This window comes from Oncorhynchus mykiss, chromosome 9 (genome assembly GCF_057628025.1).
Source record: "Oncorhynchus mykiss isolate SJ-2025 chromosome 9, ASM5762802v1, whole genome shotgun sequence".
Classification (NCBI taxonomy): domain Eukaryota; kingdom Metazoa; phylum Chordata; class Actinopteri; order Salmoniformes; family Salmonidae; genus Oncorhynchus; species Oncorhynchus mykiss.
Window position 1 is genome coordinate 14275567 of NC_143030.1, and position 16270 is coordinate 14291836.

The window sequence follows — 16270 nt, forward strand, 5'->3', positions numbered from 1 at the left end:
ACACTGTGGTCCAACTCATCCCAAACCATCTCAATTGGTTTGAGTATAGGTGATTGTGGATGCCAGGTCATCTAATGCAGATACCTAGGTGTCTGGTTAAACTGTAAACTCTCCTTCTAGACTCACATTAAGCATCTCCATTCCAAAATTACATCTAGAATAGGCTTCCTATTTTGCAACAAAGCATCCTTTGCTCATGCTGCCAAACGTACCCTCGTAAAACTGACTATCCTACCGATCCTTGACTTCGGCGATGTCATTGGGGCGGCAGGGTAGCCTAGTGGTTAGAGCATTGGACTAGTAACCGAAAGGTTGCAAGTTCAACTCCCCCAGCTGACAAGGTACAAATCTGTTGTTCTGCCCCTGAACAGGCAGTTAACCCACTGTTCCTGTCTGTCATTGAAAATAAGAATTTGTTCTTAACTGACTTGCCAAGTTAAGTAAATTTGCAAAATAGCCTCCAACACTCTACTCAGCAAATTGGATGCAGTCTATCACAGTGCCATCTGTTTTGTCACCAAAGCCGGCCCTCGCTTCATATTCATCGCCAAACCCACTGGCTCCAGGTCATCTATACGTCTTTGCTAGGTAAAGCCCCAGCTCACTAGTCACCATAGCAGCACCCACCCGTAGCACGCGCTCCAGCAGTTATATTTCACTGGTCATCCCCAAAGCCAATTCCTACTTTGACCGCCTTTCCTTCCAGTTCTCTGCTGCCAATGACTGGAACGAATTGCAAAAATCACTGAAGCTGAAGACTCATATCTCCCTCACTAAATATAAGCACCGGCTGTCAGAGCCGCTCACAGGATCACTGCATAGCCCATCTGTAAATAGCCCATCCAACTACCTCATCCCCATACTGTTTTGTATTTTTTTGCTCCTTTGCACCCCAGTATCTCTACTTGCACATTCATCTTCTGCACATCTATCACTCCAGTGTTTAATTGCTAAATTGTAATTATTTTGCCACTATGGCCTAGTTATTGCATTACCTCCCTTATCTTACCTCATTTGCACACACTGTATATAGACTTTGTTTCCTATTGTGTTATTGACTGTATGTATGTTTGTTTATTACATGTGTAACTCTGTTTTGTTGTTTTTGTCGCACTGCTTTGCTTTATCTTGTTCAGGTCGCAGTTGTAAATGAGAACTTGTTCTCAACTGGCCTACCTGGTTAAATAAAGGTGAAATAAAACTTTTTTTTTTAAACTCTCCTTCTTCATCAAATAGCCCTTATGCAGCATGGAGGTGTATTGAGTCATTGTCCTGTTCAAAAACAAATGACAAAACACTAAGTGCAAACCAGATGGGATGGCATATATCTGCAGACTGATGTGGTAGCCATGCTGGTGAAAAGGGCCTTGAATTGTAAATAAATCACTGACAGTTTCATCAGCAAAACACCCCCACACCTCCTCCTCCATGCTTCACGGTGGGAATCACACATGTGGAAATCATCCTTTCACGCAGTCTCCTTTGAACAGTTGATGTTGAGATGTGTCTGTGACTTAAACTCTCTGAAGCATTTATTTGGCGTGCAATTTCTGAGGCTGGTAACTCTAATGAACTTATCCTTTGCAGCAGAGGTAACTCTGGGTCTTCCATTTCTGTGGCGGTCCTCATGAGAGCCAGTTTCATCAAATCAAATCAAATCAAATCAAATTTATTTTATATAGCCCTTCGTACATCAGCTGATATCTCAAAGTGCTGTACAGAAACCCAGCCTAAAACCCCAAACAGCAAGCAATGCAGGTGAAGAAGCACGGTGGCTAGGAAAAACTCCCTAGAAATGCCAAAACCTAGGAAGAAACCTAGAGAGGAACCAGGCTATGTGGGGTGGCCAGTCCTCTTCTGGCTGTGCCGGGTGGAGATTATAACAAAACATGGTCAAGATGTTCAAATGTTCATAAATGACCAGCATGGTCGAATAATAATAAGGCAGAATAGTTGAAACTGGAGCAGCAGCACAGTCAGGTGGACTGGGGACAGCAAGGAGTCATCATGTCAGGTGTTCCTGGGGCATGGTCCTAGGGCTCAGGTCCTCCGAGAGAGAGAAAGAAAGAGAGAATTAGAGAGAGCATATGTGGGATGGCCAGTCCTCTTCTGGCTGTGCCGGGTGGAGATTATAACAGAACATGGCCAAGATGTTCAAATGTTCATAAATGATCAGCATGGTCGAATAATAATAAGGCAGAACAGTTGAAACTGGAGCAGCAGCACAGCCAGGTGGACTGGGGACAGCAAGGAGTCATCATGTCAGGTAGTCCTGGGGCATGGTCCTAGGGCTCAGGTCCTCCGAGAGAGAGAAAGAGAGAAGGAGAGAATTAGAGAACGCACACTTAGATTCACACAGGACACCGAATAGGACAGGAGAAGTACTCCAGATATAACAAACTGACCCTAGCCCCCCGACACATAAACTACTGCAGCATAAATACTGGAGGCTGAGACAGGAGGGGTCAGGAGACACTGTGGCCCACTCCGAGGACACCCCCGGACAGGGCCAAACAGGAAGGATATAACCCCACCCACTTTGCCAAAGCACAGCCCCCACACCACTAGAGGGATATCTTCAACCACCAACTTACCATCCTGAGACAAGGCTGAGTATAGCCCACAAAGACCTCCGCCACGGCACAACTTAAGGGGCACAACTTAACTACTCATCATAGTGCTTGGTGGTTTTTGGGACTGCACTTGAAGAAACTGACCTTCATGTCTTAAAGTTATAATGGACTGTCGTTTCTCTTTGCTTATTTGAGCTGTTCTTGCCATAATATCGACAAAGTATTTTACCAAATCTTCTGTATACAACCCCTACCTTGTCACAACACAACTGACTGGTTCAAACACAATAAGAAAGAAAGAAAGTCCACAAATTAACTTTTAACAAGGCAAACCTGTTAATTGAAATGCATTCCCGAGTGACTACCTCATGAAGCTGTTTGAGAGAATGCCAAGAGTGTGCAAAGCTGTCATCAAGGCAAAGGGTGGCTACTTTGGAGAATCTCAAATATAAAACATATTTAGATTTTTGTGGTTACGGCATGATTCCATATGTGTTATTTATTATTTCATATTTTTGATGTTTTCACTATTATTATATAATGTAGAAAATAGTACAAATAAAGAAAACATCTTGAATGAGTGGGTGTGTCCAAACTTTTGACTGGTACTGTAAGTATTCAGACCCTTTACTATGAGACTCGAAATTGAGCTCAGGTGCATCCTGTTTCCATTGATCATCCTTGAGATGTGTCGACAACTTGAATGGAGTCCACCTGTGGTAAATTCAATTGATTGGACATGATTTGGAAAGGCACACACCTGTCTATTTAAGGCCCCACAGTTGACAGTGCATGTCAGAGCAAAAAACCAAGCAATGAGGTGGAAGAAATTGTCCGTAGAGCTCCGAGACAGGATTGTGTCACAGCACAGATCTGGGGAAGGGTACCAAAAATGTCTGCAGCACTGAAGGTCCCCAAGAATACAGTGGCCTCCATCATTCTTAAATGGAAGAAGTTTGGATCCACCAAGACTCTTCCCTGAGCAATTGTGGGAGAAGGGCCTTGGTCAGAGAGATGACCAAGAACCTGATGGTCACTCTGACAGAGCTCTAGAGTTCCTCTGTGGAGATGGGAGAACCTTCCAGAAGGACAACCATCACCAAACAGGCCTTTATGGTAGAGTGTCCAGACGGAAGCCACTCCTCAGTAAAAGGCACATGACAGCCCACCCTGAGTTTGTCAAAAGGCACCTAAAGACTCTCAGACCATGAGAAACAAGATTCTCTGGTCTGATGAAACCAAGATTGAACTCTTTGGCCTGAATGCCAAGCGTCACGTCTGGAGGAAACCTGGCACCCTCCCTACGGTGAAGCATGGTGGTGGCAACATCATAGTGTGGGGATGTTTTTCAGCTGCACTTTTTTTGGTTACTACATGATTCCATATGTGTTCTTTCATAGTTTTTATGTCTTCACTATTATTCTACTACATTTTGGAAAATTGTACAAATAAAGAAATAGTACAAATAAAGAAAAACCCTGGAATGAGTAGGTGTGTCCAAACTTTTGACTGGTAGTGTATATTGGCAACATTTTAAATACCTTTCTATTAACTCCAATGCAATGATTTGGCACAAAATAACAAATGTGTCTTATCAGTTACCTACGACCTATTTGTATTTATGTATTTATTCTTCATTAGCATTAACAGGACCAATGAAAATGGAAGTAACATGGTGCCTTTAAAACAAGTAGAAAGAGTCTAGACGTATTCAGGTGAGGTGTAAAAACCCAGTAGGCTACATCCCAACAGGCCTCTATACTGAGGATGTTCAGCACGGGCCTCTATACTGAGGATGTTCAGCACAGGCCTCTATACTGAGGATGTTCAGCACAGGCCTCTATACTGAGGATGTTCAGCACAGGCCTCTATACTGAGGATGTTCAGCACAGGCCTCTATACTGAGGATGTTCAGCACAGACCTCTATACTGAGGATGTTCAGCACAGGCCTCTATACTGAGGATGTTCAGCACAGACCTCTATACTGAGGATGTTCAGCACAGACCTCTATACTGAGGATGTTCAGCACAGGCCTCTATACTGAGGATGTTCAGCACAGACCTCTATACTGAGGATGTTCAGCACAGGCCTCTATACTGAGGATGTTCAGCACAGGCCTCTATACTGAGGATGTTCAGCACAGGCCTCTATACTGAGGATGTTCAGCACAGGCCTCTATACTGAGGATGTTCAACACTAACAACATGGTGATGGCTCCACGTGTATACCCAGAGCCCTGCTCTGAGAGGCCATGGGCTGGTTCTGCTGCACTATTGGCACAAGGGAACAAGGGAACAATTGGTCAACATCTTGATAATCATGTCAGTCATCTTGTGTTTAGTTTGGCTTCAGAATAACTGGATAATTGTTTTGTCCTGAAACAAGAAAACATGTCAAATATATACAGTGGGGAGAACAAGTATTTGATAACCTGCAAAATCGGCAGTGTTTCCTACTTACAAAGTATGTCGAGGTCTGTACATTTTATTATAGGTACACTTCAACTGTGAGAGGCGGAATATAAAACAAAAATCCAGAAAATCACATTGTTTGATTTTTAAGTAATTAATTAGCATTTTATTGCATGACATAAGTATTTGATACATCAGAAAAGCAGAACTTAATATTTGGTACAGAAACCTTTGTTTGCAATTACAGACATCAAAGGTTTCCTGCAGTTCTTGAGCAGGTTTGCACACACCGCAGCAGGGATTTTGGCCTACTCCTCCATACAGACCTTCTCCAGATCCTTCAGGTTTCGGGCTGTCGCTGGGCAATACGGACTTTCAGCTCCCTCCAAAGATTTTCTATTGGGTTCAGGTCTGGAGACTGGCTAGGCCACTCCAGGACCTTGAGATGCTTCGTACGGAGCCACTCCTTAGTTGCCCTGGCTGTGTGTTTCGGGTCGTTGTCATGCTGGAAGACCCAGCCACGACCCTTCTTCAATGCTCTTACTGAGGGAAGGAGGTTGTTGGCCAAGATCTCGCAATACATGGCCCCATCCATCCTCCCATCAATACGGTGCAGTCGTCCTGTCCCCTTTGCAGAAAAGCATCCCCAAAAAATGATGTTTCCACCTCCATGCTTCACGGTTGGGATGGTGTTCTTGGTGTTGTACTCATCCTTCTTCTTCCTCCAAACATGGCGAGTGGAGTTTAGACCAAAAAGCTCTATTTTTGTCTCATCAGACCACATGACCTTCTCCCATTCCTCCTCTGGATCATCCAGATGGTCATTGGCAAACTTCAGATGGGCCTGGACATGCGCTGGCTTGAGCAGGGGGACCTTGCGTGCGCTGCAGGATTTTAATCCATGATGGCGTTGTGTGTTACTAATGGTTTTCTTTGAGACTGTGGTCCCAGCTCTCTTCAGGTCATTGACCAGGTCCTGCCGTGTAGTTCTGGGCTGATCCCTCACCTTCCTCATGATCATTGATGCCCCACGAGGTGAGATCTTGCATGGAGCCCCAGACCGAGGGTGATTGACCGTCATCTTGAACTTCTTCCATTTTCTAATAATTGCGCCAACAGTTGTTGCATTCTCACCAAGCTGCTTGCCTATTGTCCTGTAGCCCATCCCAGCCTTGTGCAGGTCTACAATTTATCCCTGATGTCCTTACACAGCCCTCTGGTCTTGGCCATTGTGGAGAGGTTGGAGTCTGTTTGATTGAGTGTGTTAACAGGTGCCTTTTATACAGGTAACGAGTCCAAACAGGTGCAGTTAATACAGGTAATGAGTGGAGAACAGGAGGGCTTCTTAAAGAAAAACTAACAAGTCTGTGATAGCCGGAATTCTTACTGGTTGGTAGGTGATCAAATACTTCTGTCATGCAATAAAATGCTAATTAATTACTTTAAAATCATACAATGTGATTTTCTGGATTTTTGTTTTAGATTCTGTTTCTTATCGTTGAAGTGTACCTATGATAAAAAAATTACAGACCTCTACATGCTTTGTAGGTAGGAAAACCTGCAAAATCGGCAGTGTATCAAATACTTGTTCTCCCCACTGTATGTTAAAACATTTCTAAAAGATATTAAAAAAGAGAAACAACTCCAGGCCTTGAGGGCTGTTGTTCTGCTTGGTTTTCATATCATCCCAGGACTTATTAACGATCAATTAATGTCATTGATTGGTTTGATAGTCTAAACACTGGTTGCCATGTTGAAATCAATCTCTGATTAAATGTCAAGGATAAAAATCCACAAACACTACTACAGCCTATGAACCCCTCCTTTAAAGGGATAGTTCATTCTAAAGAATGACAAGCAACATACACTGTTGAGCTTAAGGACTGGATCTGAAATCAACATACACTGTTGAGCTTAAGGACTGGATCTGATATCAACATACACTGTTGAGCTTAAGGACTGGATCTGATATCAACATACACTGTTGAGCTTAAGGACTGGATCTGATATCAACATACACTGTTGAGCTTAAGGACTGGATCTGATATCAACATACACTGTTGAGCTTAAGGACTGGATCTGATATCAACATACACTGTTGAGCTTAAGGACTGGATCTGAAGGACCCCTCCTTTCAAGGGATAGTTCACTCGAAAGTTCTTCTGACCATTTTCCTCAAAAGAGCACATTCTGTTCTGAAGATCTGCAAGTTTCAGTCTCAAATGAATGAGAAATATATATAGGCACCATCTAACTCAAGTTTATTAAATGATTACAACCGGGCAATTATCCAACAGTGATTATTGAAATCATTTGTAGGCCTACCAACTCTAATACACTATACATGTTCTCACTACATATAAGGTAGAATACAAAACTGTAGTTAAATTAATTATTTTATTAGGAATATCCATCCCTTATAAGTCCAATGACTTGACAGGTGTCCGCAGATCTGTATCTGTAGCCTAGTGTCCTATTTTAACCTTTCACCTGAGAGAAAAAGCTGTTTCATACCGTCTAAAAACACCTCCAATTGAACCTTTATATGTTAGCATATATACCGTACCCATATGTACTACTGCACACACAGCCAACCTTTCTCACCCAATGAATTTCTCTTCATACTACTCTGAAACTTTTCTCAGCGGCTCTTTTTCAAAGGCGTGGGTATGACAAGGCCTCCCCTTGTCGACCAATCACCAACGAGAAACCCGTAAAGTGTGTAGAGCAGCGTCCAATCAGCAGTTTGGGAGGCTGTTTTGAACCGACCCGGCCGCTAGCCAATCAGGCCGTTCTCGTATTGAGCTAGCGCGAGGCTGTCTACATATGGATAGAGAAGACAGGAGAAAGGCGAGACTGTAGGATTCCAGAATCCAGACTGACTTGACTGCTGCTTATCAATACAGGTACGTTACTTGTTATAACAATAATAACATTGCATTCTTTTTTACTACCACCATTTGAATAATTTATAACATTTACTTGTGTTAAATGACATGGTTATTTTAATAATTTGAATTGAGATTATGTTATTGTTAAGTCTTTCTGTGGTATTTTAGTGCAATTATGGTTTAAATGTGCTTAGATGTTATTCATTTTGCAGGCAAATAGTGTTTGATAATTTTTTCCCCCATAATGTGTGATTTATTGTGGTATTGACAGAAATCTGCCGAGAATGGCCTTGATCTATTTTAATATTGTTTACACGGTCATTTATCATAAAGAAAATTAACATGTCACTGTTGTCTCGTGGACTCTGTTTTTTGCTGATTTTTAAAGTAACCAAAAGTTATTCAACTGTAATTTTCTGAGGCTTGTATTCCTCACACGCATCGCTGCTGTGTGTAACACTGTGAATATGGCTGGCTATAGCCTGTCTACGAATAACACTGTTCTTCTATGGCGACCCAATTTCGATGTCATCTACATAAATAATCATTCATTTTCAGAATAAACGTTTGTTTTCCGCTGAACTCTTTTATCTCTATTCAACAATGTAAAGAAAATGTTAATGTCATCGTCGAAAAGCTGTTTTTGAGATTTGTTATCGCCCTTAGTCAAATGATTGCTCTCACCATGTAGTAAAATGGCTGGCGATTTAAACCATTGAGGAAAGGCAGCGCTAACGCAGAGAAGGGACGGGGAATTGTTGGGAGAAAAACAAATTATCTACGGACGAAAAATACTGCACTTTTTCGTTTTCCATTCGAAATGTTTATCTCTAACTTTCTGCATTAAAGTATTTTTATTTTCCCCTTTTTATTCATTTTCGCAACTTCTCGATTGCAGCAGGATGGCTGGCGCACTGTCTTTGTTACCGAGAGCAATGCACCAAGCGACAGTCAGGGGTATAACTTCAGAAAACAGTGAAATGTCACGAAATACGAAATGACAGTTTTAATATATTAACCCGAATAAAAAGAACGGTCTTTGTTTTATCTGACTACGTTGTTTTGTTTTTAATTAGCGGTCACATTTAGTCGTTATAGCTCTTGGAACCGGAGGGGGGTGTGTATCGCTTTGTTACATAGTCAGCCCCGTAAGCCTTCCCCTCGCTCTACAGAAGCCATTTTATTCAATGGGAGCTCCAGCGAAGAACAGCACTCTCCTCGCCTGTATAGCAGCCACACTATCCAATACTAGGCGCTATGAACTGGGACTGAGCTACCGTACGGAGCGGGGAATTAAAAACCAAAAAAGTAATAACATTTCTGGCAAAGTAAGATTGAAATAGGCAAGAAGGTGGAAAATAAACAGGAGTTTCTCTCATGAGGACGCATTTCACAAAATGGAAGATGAATAATTCGCGTTGATGACCTCTCTATTTTTCTCTGTATGTGTAGTTGAAGCGTCTCATTCTATCGCAACATAGTAACTAGTCGGAGCGCTCCCTATACTATAGCTGGTATGAAGAAAGTAAAGTTCGCGTTGCGTTGGATGCAATGGAGTAAAGTTTAGAGAGCTAAAAAATATGAAAATAAAAGGCAGAAAATGGCTAATGACAAGGAGATGGGCGGTGGCGAGGGGAGAATATGGTGGGGGCTTTCTTATTTGATTGAGATTCTAATGGGAGGTGTTTTGTAAAAATGCTCATTTACTTTGTAGATTAGAATTCGATTATTTTCCAAATTTGAATTTATATCTAAGTATCAATTCACGTTCCCAAGAATGACATTTCTCAAATAGCCTAGTTAAATCTAGATTAGAATTCGATTATTTTCCAAAATTGAATTTATATCTAAATATCAATTCACATTCCCAAGAATGACATTTCTCAAATAGCCTAGTTAAATCATTTTGAGTATTTTTGAGAAATGAAAATAAAAACCTTACTACACTCCATTGTAATTACATAGTAAAAACAGACATTACAACAGCCCATAGTCTCATAGCCACATTTCCTTAATTCCCAATTTTCCTCCATTCTAAGACTCCTTGGCCAATTCCACATCTTCTCCCGTGTCACACCTACAGAATGCAAATGCATTCCAACCAATTCTTATTCTAGAGCTAATTGGAATTCATTATAATTCTAAAACGGATTCTTATTTTAGAACTCCTTCTAAATTCTAATTCCCTTGTTCCCTTCTATGGTTCCACCTACTATAATAATCATCATTTATTCAACTTTTATAGTACTTTTCATTATATAAAGAATCTCAAAGCTCTTTAAAGCAACACAAAAAAAAGACAAGCAATTTAGAAAACAACAACATAATTCATGAGATGTCATGAGTTCATGAGAGGGTTGTCAAGTTCATGGCTTGAGTGGTGTTTGGAGGGAGGTGACCGAAGCACTGTGTCATCAAGGTGGTTTGCCATTAATGTGAAGTTGACCATCACCAGTGGTCGATGACGTTAAAATTAATCTGTTGGGTGTTGTGTAATCACATTATGTCTGAATTCATTTGTCAATAAAGACCACAGTTAGTCTCCGACATGAATTGTGTTTGACTCTCCATTCACAAATGTCATCAAATGTTTATTAAAATATTCATGTGCTTTGGTACTTGCATCACCTGAAAAAAAATAGCATACAGGTTCACTTTCCCAGAAGAAAATCAAACCACAACATTGAATTAACCCATTTTCATCTTCTCTCCACTCTCACTAGATACTGACCCAATCAACCAATTAACCAATCAACGAGTTCCAGACCACAGCTAGGCCCCGCCCAGTGACCAGGATGGCTAAAGGCACTCCAGGGAAGCCCAAAGGCAAGATGTCCTCCTACGCCTACTTCGTTCAGACCTGCCGTGAGGAGCACAAGAAGAAGACCCCTGAGATACCTGTCAACTTCGCTGAGTTCTCCAAGAAGTGCTCCGGAAGATGGAAGGTGAGGAATGGATGGATGGATAGATACTTTATTGGTCCCTGAAGGACAATTAATAACAATTTCTAGTTAGTTATCACAATGAAGTTGATTCATTGATTGTTGACATATCATGTTTTTTATGCAAAAAAATATATTTTCACATCTTATTTCACAGTTCTAGAGATGAGATAATGAGGATCATGGGATTGAGATTATTAACTAGCCTGGCCAATAAATCACACTACGCAGCCCACACAAATGGTTATTGGGACAGAGGTCAAGTTCATTTAATTGAGTTTTACCAAAATTTAATTCAATCAATCTTCTGCTCCCAAATCTATTGTTCCCCTAAAGGACAAACCCGGGTGGTAGCCTAAAGCTTACAAATCAAGAACGGCAAGTTATTTGTTGACTAAGGTGTGGTTACATGTTCCGTACTGCAGGTGGCGCAACAAGACCACATATCACGCAGGCTTCTTATATTAAATGACAATTAGGCGACCTTCAATAGACCTCTCTGTTTGAATCCGTTTTTTTTCCCCGTATGCTACCAAATGAACACTGCCCATGTGTCCATCCTTTCAAAGTCTATTGCTGGGAATGTTTTAAGTGGTGTAAATGTTGTGATTTTTTTCCCCCAGACGATGTCTGGTAAGGAGAAGGGGAAGTTTGACGACATGGCGAAGCAGGATAAGGTGCGTTACGACAACGAGATGATGCACTTCGCCCCTGGAGGCAAGAAGGGAAGGAAGAAGGACCCCAACGCACCAAAGAGGCCCTCGTACGTATCACACACAGACTGGCACACACATACATGGATGGAGTCACAGACAGACAGACACAGACAGACACACAGACACACAGACACAGACTCCTTCACTCATGTTTTGGTTTTCAGTAAGTATATCAATACACACATCAGACATCACGACACACTAAAATGAAGAAAAAAAATCACAATAATAAATCAAATAATAATTTCTCCACAGCTCTGGTTTCTTCATCTTCTGTGCGGACCACCGGCCCAAGATCAAGGCCCAGCACCCCAGCCTGGGCATCGGGGACGTGGCCAAGAAACTGGGGGAGCAATGGAACAACCTGACTGATGCCACCAAACAGCCCTACCTGATCAAGGCCAACAAACTCAAAGACAAATACCAGAAGGTAAACTAACTTACCTGTGTTTTGAATTGTACCACATACACACAAAGACAATTACCAGGAAGTAACATTTATATTGATTGATGAATTGATTGGTTACATTACACCTTGTATCTGATATCTGCACCGTTTTACAGTCACACATTGCACATTTTCACACACACACACACACACACACACACACACACACACACACACACACACACAAAACAACTTTCACTTTAATAATAACCTGACAACATCGCTACCGATCAAAACATCTACCAACCAATCAACCAATCAACCAATCAAACGAAATAGAATCCAGTGTGTTTCTGTCACCTGACCCCAAGTGAGAAGCTCAAATTGGACACCAATATCCACCACTGTTGATTAGCCAGTGTAGCCTGGACAACACCCAATGTTGTCCCAGCCAGTCGAATAACACATTTGACTCTCTCTCTCTCTCTCTCTCCCCCCCAGGACGTTGCTGACTATAAGTCCGGTAAGGGCAAAGTGGTAGTTCCGAGCATGGCAATGGCCCCAAAGCCCATGACGAAGAGTAATATGGACGACGATGATGATGACGACGATGAGGAAGACGAGGAGGAGGAAGATGAGGAGGAGGATGACGAGTAGATCGCCTGAGTTCTGTTTTGTGTTTTATTATGATGGTGACGATAATGATGATGATTAAGTCGTGCGTTTTCCTTTCCAGTTTGAAATGCGATTTGTAGGGTTAAGAAGAAACACAGGTGATATCTTATTATGTTCCTTAATGACATTGCTCTGCGCCCTTCCCTCCTTCATTCAATTCCCTCCTTCCACCTCTTTGTTGTTTTGACGTTGTCATTATGTTAATTTTGTGTTACCTGCTTCTGTAAAGTTCTATTTGTACATTGTGTCAAGTTAAGATGTTGAGACTGTACGTTACTATGGCAACTGTGATTGAACTCGAAGTAGACCCCTAATACACCCCCCCCCCCCAACAGCTGTGTGTGTGTGTCTGTGTGTGTGTGCTCGTGTGTGTGTGTGTGTGTTTGTGTTACTGTGTCCATCTCACCAGCACTGTCCAGTGTCTTCCTCAAAACCCGCCTAGCATTGTCTCTTTAACAGGCTCTATATCGATTCAACGGAGAAGCATTTAAAACCAGTGGTAGCATTGTCTCTTTAACAGGCTCTATATCGATTCAACGGAGAAGCATTTAAAACCAGTGGTAGCATTGTCTCTTTAACAGGCTCTATATCGATTCAACGGAGAAGCATTTAAAACCAGTGGTAGCATTGCAGTATATATAAACACCTTTTTGTTTCTGGGATTCGTCCCAAATTACACCCTATTCCTTATATAGTGCACTACTTTTGACTAGGGCCTATAAGGAATCCCATGGAGCTCTGGTTAAAAGTAGTGCACTATATAGGGAATAGGGCGCCATCTGGGACTTTGTTTTTAAAAAGAATGTGCAAGGTGTTGTTTTACTGTATATGGTTGACTTAGACTTTAGTCCACGTTTTTTTTTTTTTTTTAATACATTTGTAATGATTATTTTTCTGAGGCCTCCAGATGTAAGGTGATTTCTGATTGCACATATCTAGTAGGGGTGGTGTTGTTCTAGGTGGCTGTTTGTGTAGCTGTGTGTTGGTTGTTGCACCAGGAAGTGTTGCCATGGTGAAACTAACTCCCAGTTCAACAGCCTCCCATGTAAACAAACAGTAGTGGCTGGTTAGCTAGTGTATGCTGGCCAACAGTCATTTAATACTATGGTTCAGGGTCGTTTAGTAACTTCCACTACAGTCACATTTTCACTTAGTCATGCATTGATGTCAATGGGAGACAAAGTGAACATTTGACTTAAGTGAAAGTTAAGATTCGCTCCTTTGAAACCGAGGAGGATGGAAAACATCCAAACAACAGTATATAATGGAAACTATAATTTCCTTTTTGGCTAAGTGCATTTTAACCGTTCGTTGTTGTAAGATCTCTCATGATGAAAAATAAAAAACGACACTGAGTGAAAAAGCACGACTATTGAAGAAAATAAACCTGTACTTATCTGTATCTAAGATTTTTTCTTTTTTGTATGTTTAGAAAAAGCTATGTTTGGAATTATTATTAAAGTATGACATTTTTACACGTGGTGTTATGTATTAATGATTTTCATTTTGCTGCTTGAAAGTCTCTCTCTCCAAAACCTTCTCATCTTGTCACGTGAAACCCCCCCCAAACACATATCATCATTATTCAACAAGTTGTCTGAATATTATTATAACTAAAAGTGGATCTGCAATAAAGAGAACATACATTTCTCATTGAACTTATACTTTACTCTTACAAGAATGATTGACCTCTTTACTTCTAGAAGAATGATTGACCTCTTTACACCTAGAAGAATGATTGACCTCTTTACACCTAGAAGAATGATTGAACTCTGTACTTTACTCTTAGAAGAAGGATTGACCTCTTTACACCTATAAGAATGATTGAACTCTGTACTTTACTATTAGAAGAATGATTGACCTCTTTACTTCTAGAAGAATGATTGACCTCTTTACACCTAGAAGAATGATTGACCTCTTTACACCTAGAAGAATGATTGACCTCTTTACACCTAGAAGAATGATTGAACTCTGTACTTTACTATTAGAAGAAGGATTGACCTCTTTACTTCTAGAAGAATGATTGACCTCTTTACACCTAGAAGAATGATTGACCTCTTTACACCTAGAAGAATGATTGACCTCTTTACACCTAGAAGAATGATTGAACTCTGTACTTTACTATTAGAAGAAGGATTGACCTCTTTACACCTAGAAGAATGATTGACCTCTTTACACCTAGAAGAATGATTGACCTCTTTACACCTAGAAGATTGATTGATCTCTGTACTTTACTCCTAGAAGGTTGATTGAACTCTGTACTTTACTCCTAGAAGAATGATACAACTCTGTACTTTACACCTAGAAGGTTGATTGATCTCTGTACTTTACTCCTAGAAGGTTGATTGAACTCTGTACTTTACTCCTAGAAGGTTGATTGAACTCTGTACTTTACTCCTAGAAGGTTGATTGAACTCTGTACTTTACTCCTAGAAGGTTGATTGATCTCTGTACTTTACTCCTAGAAGAATGATACAACTCTGTACTTTACACCTAGAAGGTTGATTGATCTCTGTACTTTACTCCTAGAAGGTTGATTGAACTCTGTACTTTACTCCTAGAAGGTTGATTGAACTCTGTACTTTACTCCTAGAAGGTTGATTGAACTCTGTACTTTACTCCTAGAAGGTTGATTGATCTCTGTACTTTACTCCTAGAAGGTTGATTGAACTCTGTACTTTACTCCTAGAAGGTTGATTGAACTCTGTACTTTACTCCTAGAAGGTTGATTGAACTCTGTACTTTACTTCTAGAAGAATTATTGACCTATTTACTTCTAGAAGAATGATTGACCTATTTACTTCTAGAATAATGATTGACCTCTTTACACCTAGAAGATTGATTGATCTCTGTACTTTACTCCTAGAAGAATGATACAACTCTGTACTTTACTCCTAGAAGAATGATACAACTCTGTACTTTACACCTAGAAGAATGATTGGACTCTGTTCTTTACTCCTAGAAGAATGATACAACTCTGTACTTTACTCCTAGAAGAATGATTGGACTCTGTTCTTTACTCCTAGAAGGATGATCGAAATGTGTAATTTACTCCGAGAAGAATGATGAACAATTGACTTTTTACTCCTAGAAGAATGACAAAACTCTGTACTTCACTCTTAGAATAATTATTGAACTCTGTACTTCACTCTTAGAATAATTATTGAACTCTGTACTTCACTCTTAGAATAATTATTGAACTCTGTTCTTTACTCCTAGAAGAATGATTGAACTCTGTACTTTACTCCTAGAAGAATGATTGAACTCTGTTCTTTACTCCTTGAAGAATAATTGAACTCTTCACTCCTAGAAGAATGATTGAACTTTGTACTTTACTCCTAGAAGAATGATTGAACTCTGTACTTTATACCAAGCAGAATGATCGAACTCTGTACTTTATACCAAGCAGAATGATTGAACTCTGTACTTTATACCAAGCAGAATGATGGAACTGTGTACTTTATACCAAGCAGAATGATTGAACTCTGTACTTTATACCAAGCAGAATGATGGAACTGTGTACTTTATACCAAGCAGAATGATTGAACTCTGTACTTTATACCAAGCAGAATGATGGAACTGTGTACTTTACTCCTAGAAGAATAATTGAACTCTTCACTCCTAGAAGAATGATTGAACTCTGTACTTTATACCAAGCAGAATGATGGAACTG

The 16270-nt window shown here is 40.6% G+C and overlaps 1 protein-coding gene across 1 annotated transcript; it reads left to right on the forward strand.

The window, feature by feature from the left end:
* The first annotated feature begins 7170 nt into the window (after positions 1 to 7170).
* LOC110531445 (high mobility group protein B3) lies at positions 7171 to 14072 on the forward strand. The gene is made up of 5 exons (XM_021614648.3): positions 7171 to 7891; positions 10600 to 10821; positions 11442 to 11581; positions 11790 to 11964; positions 12424 to 14072. The coding sequence occupies exons 2-5, from the start codon at positions 10672 to 10674 to the stop codon at positions 12577 to 12579; spliced, it is 621 nt and encodes a 206-aa protein (XP_021470323.2). The 5' UTR covers positions 7171 to 7891; positions 10600 to 10671; the 3' UTR covers positions 12580 to 14072.
* Positions 14073 to 16270: the final 2198 nt, after the last annotated feature.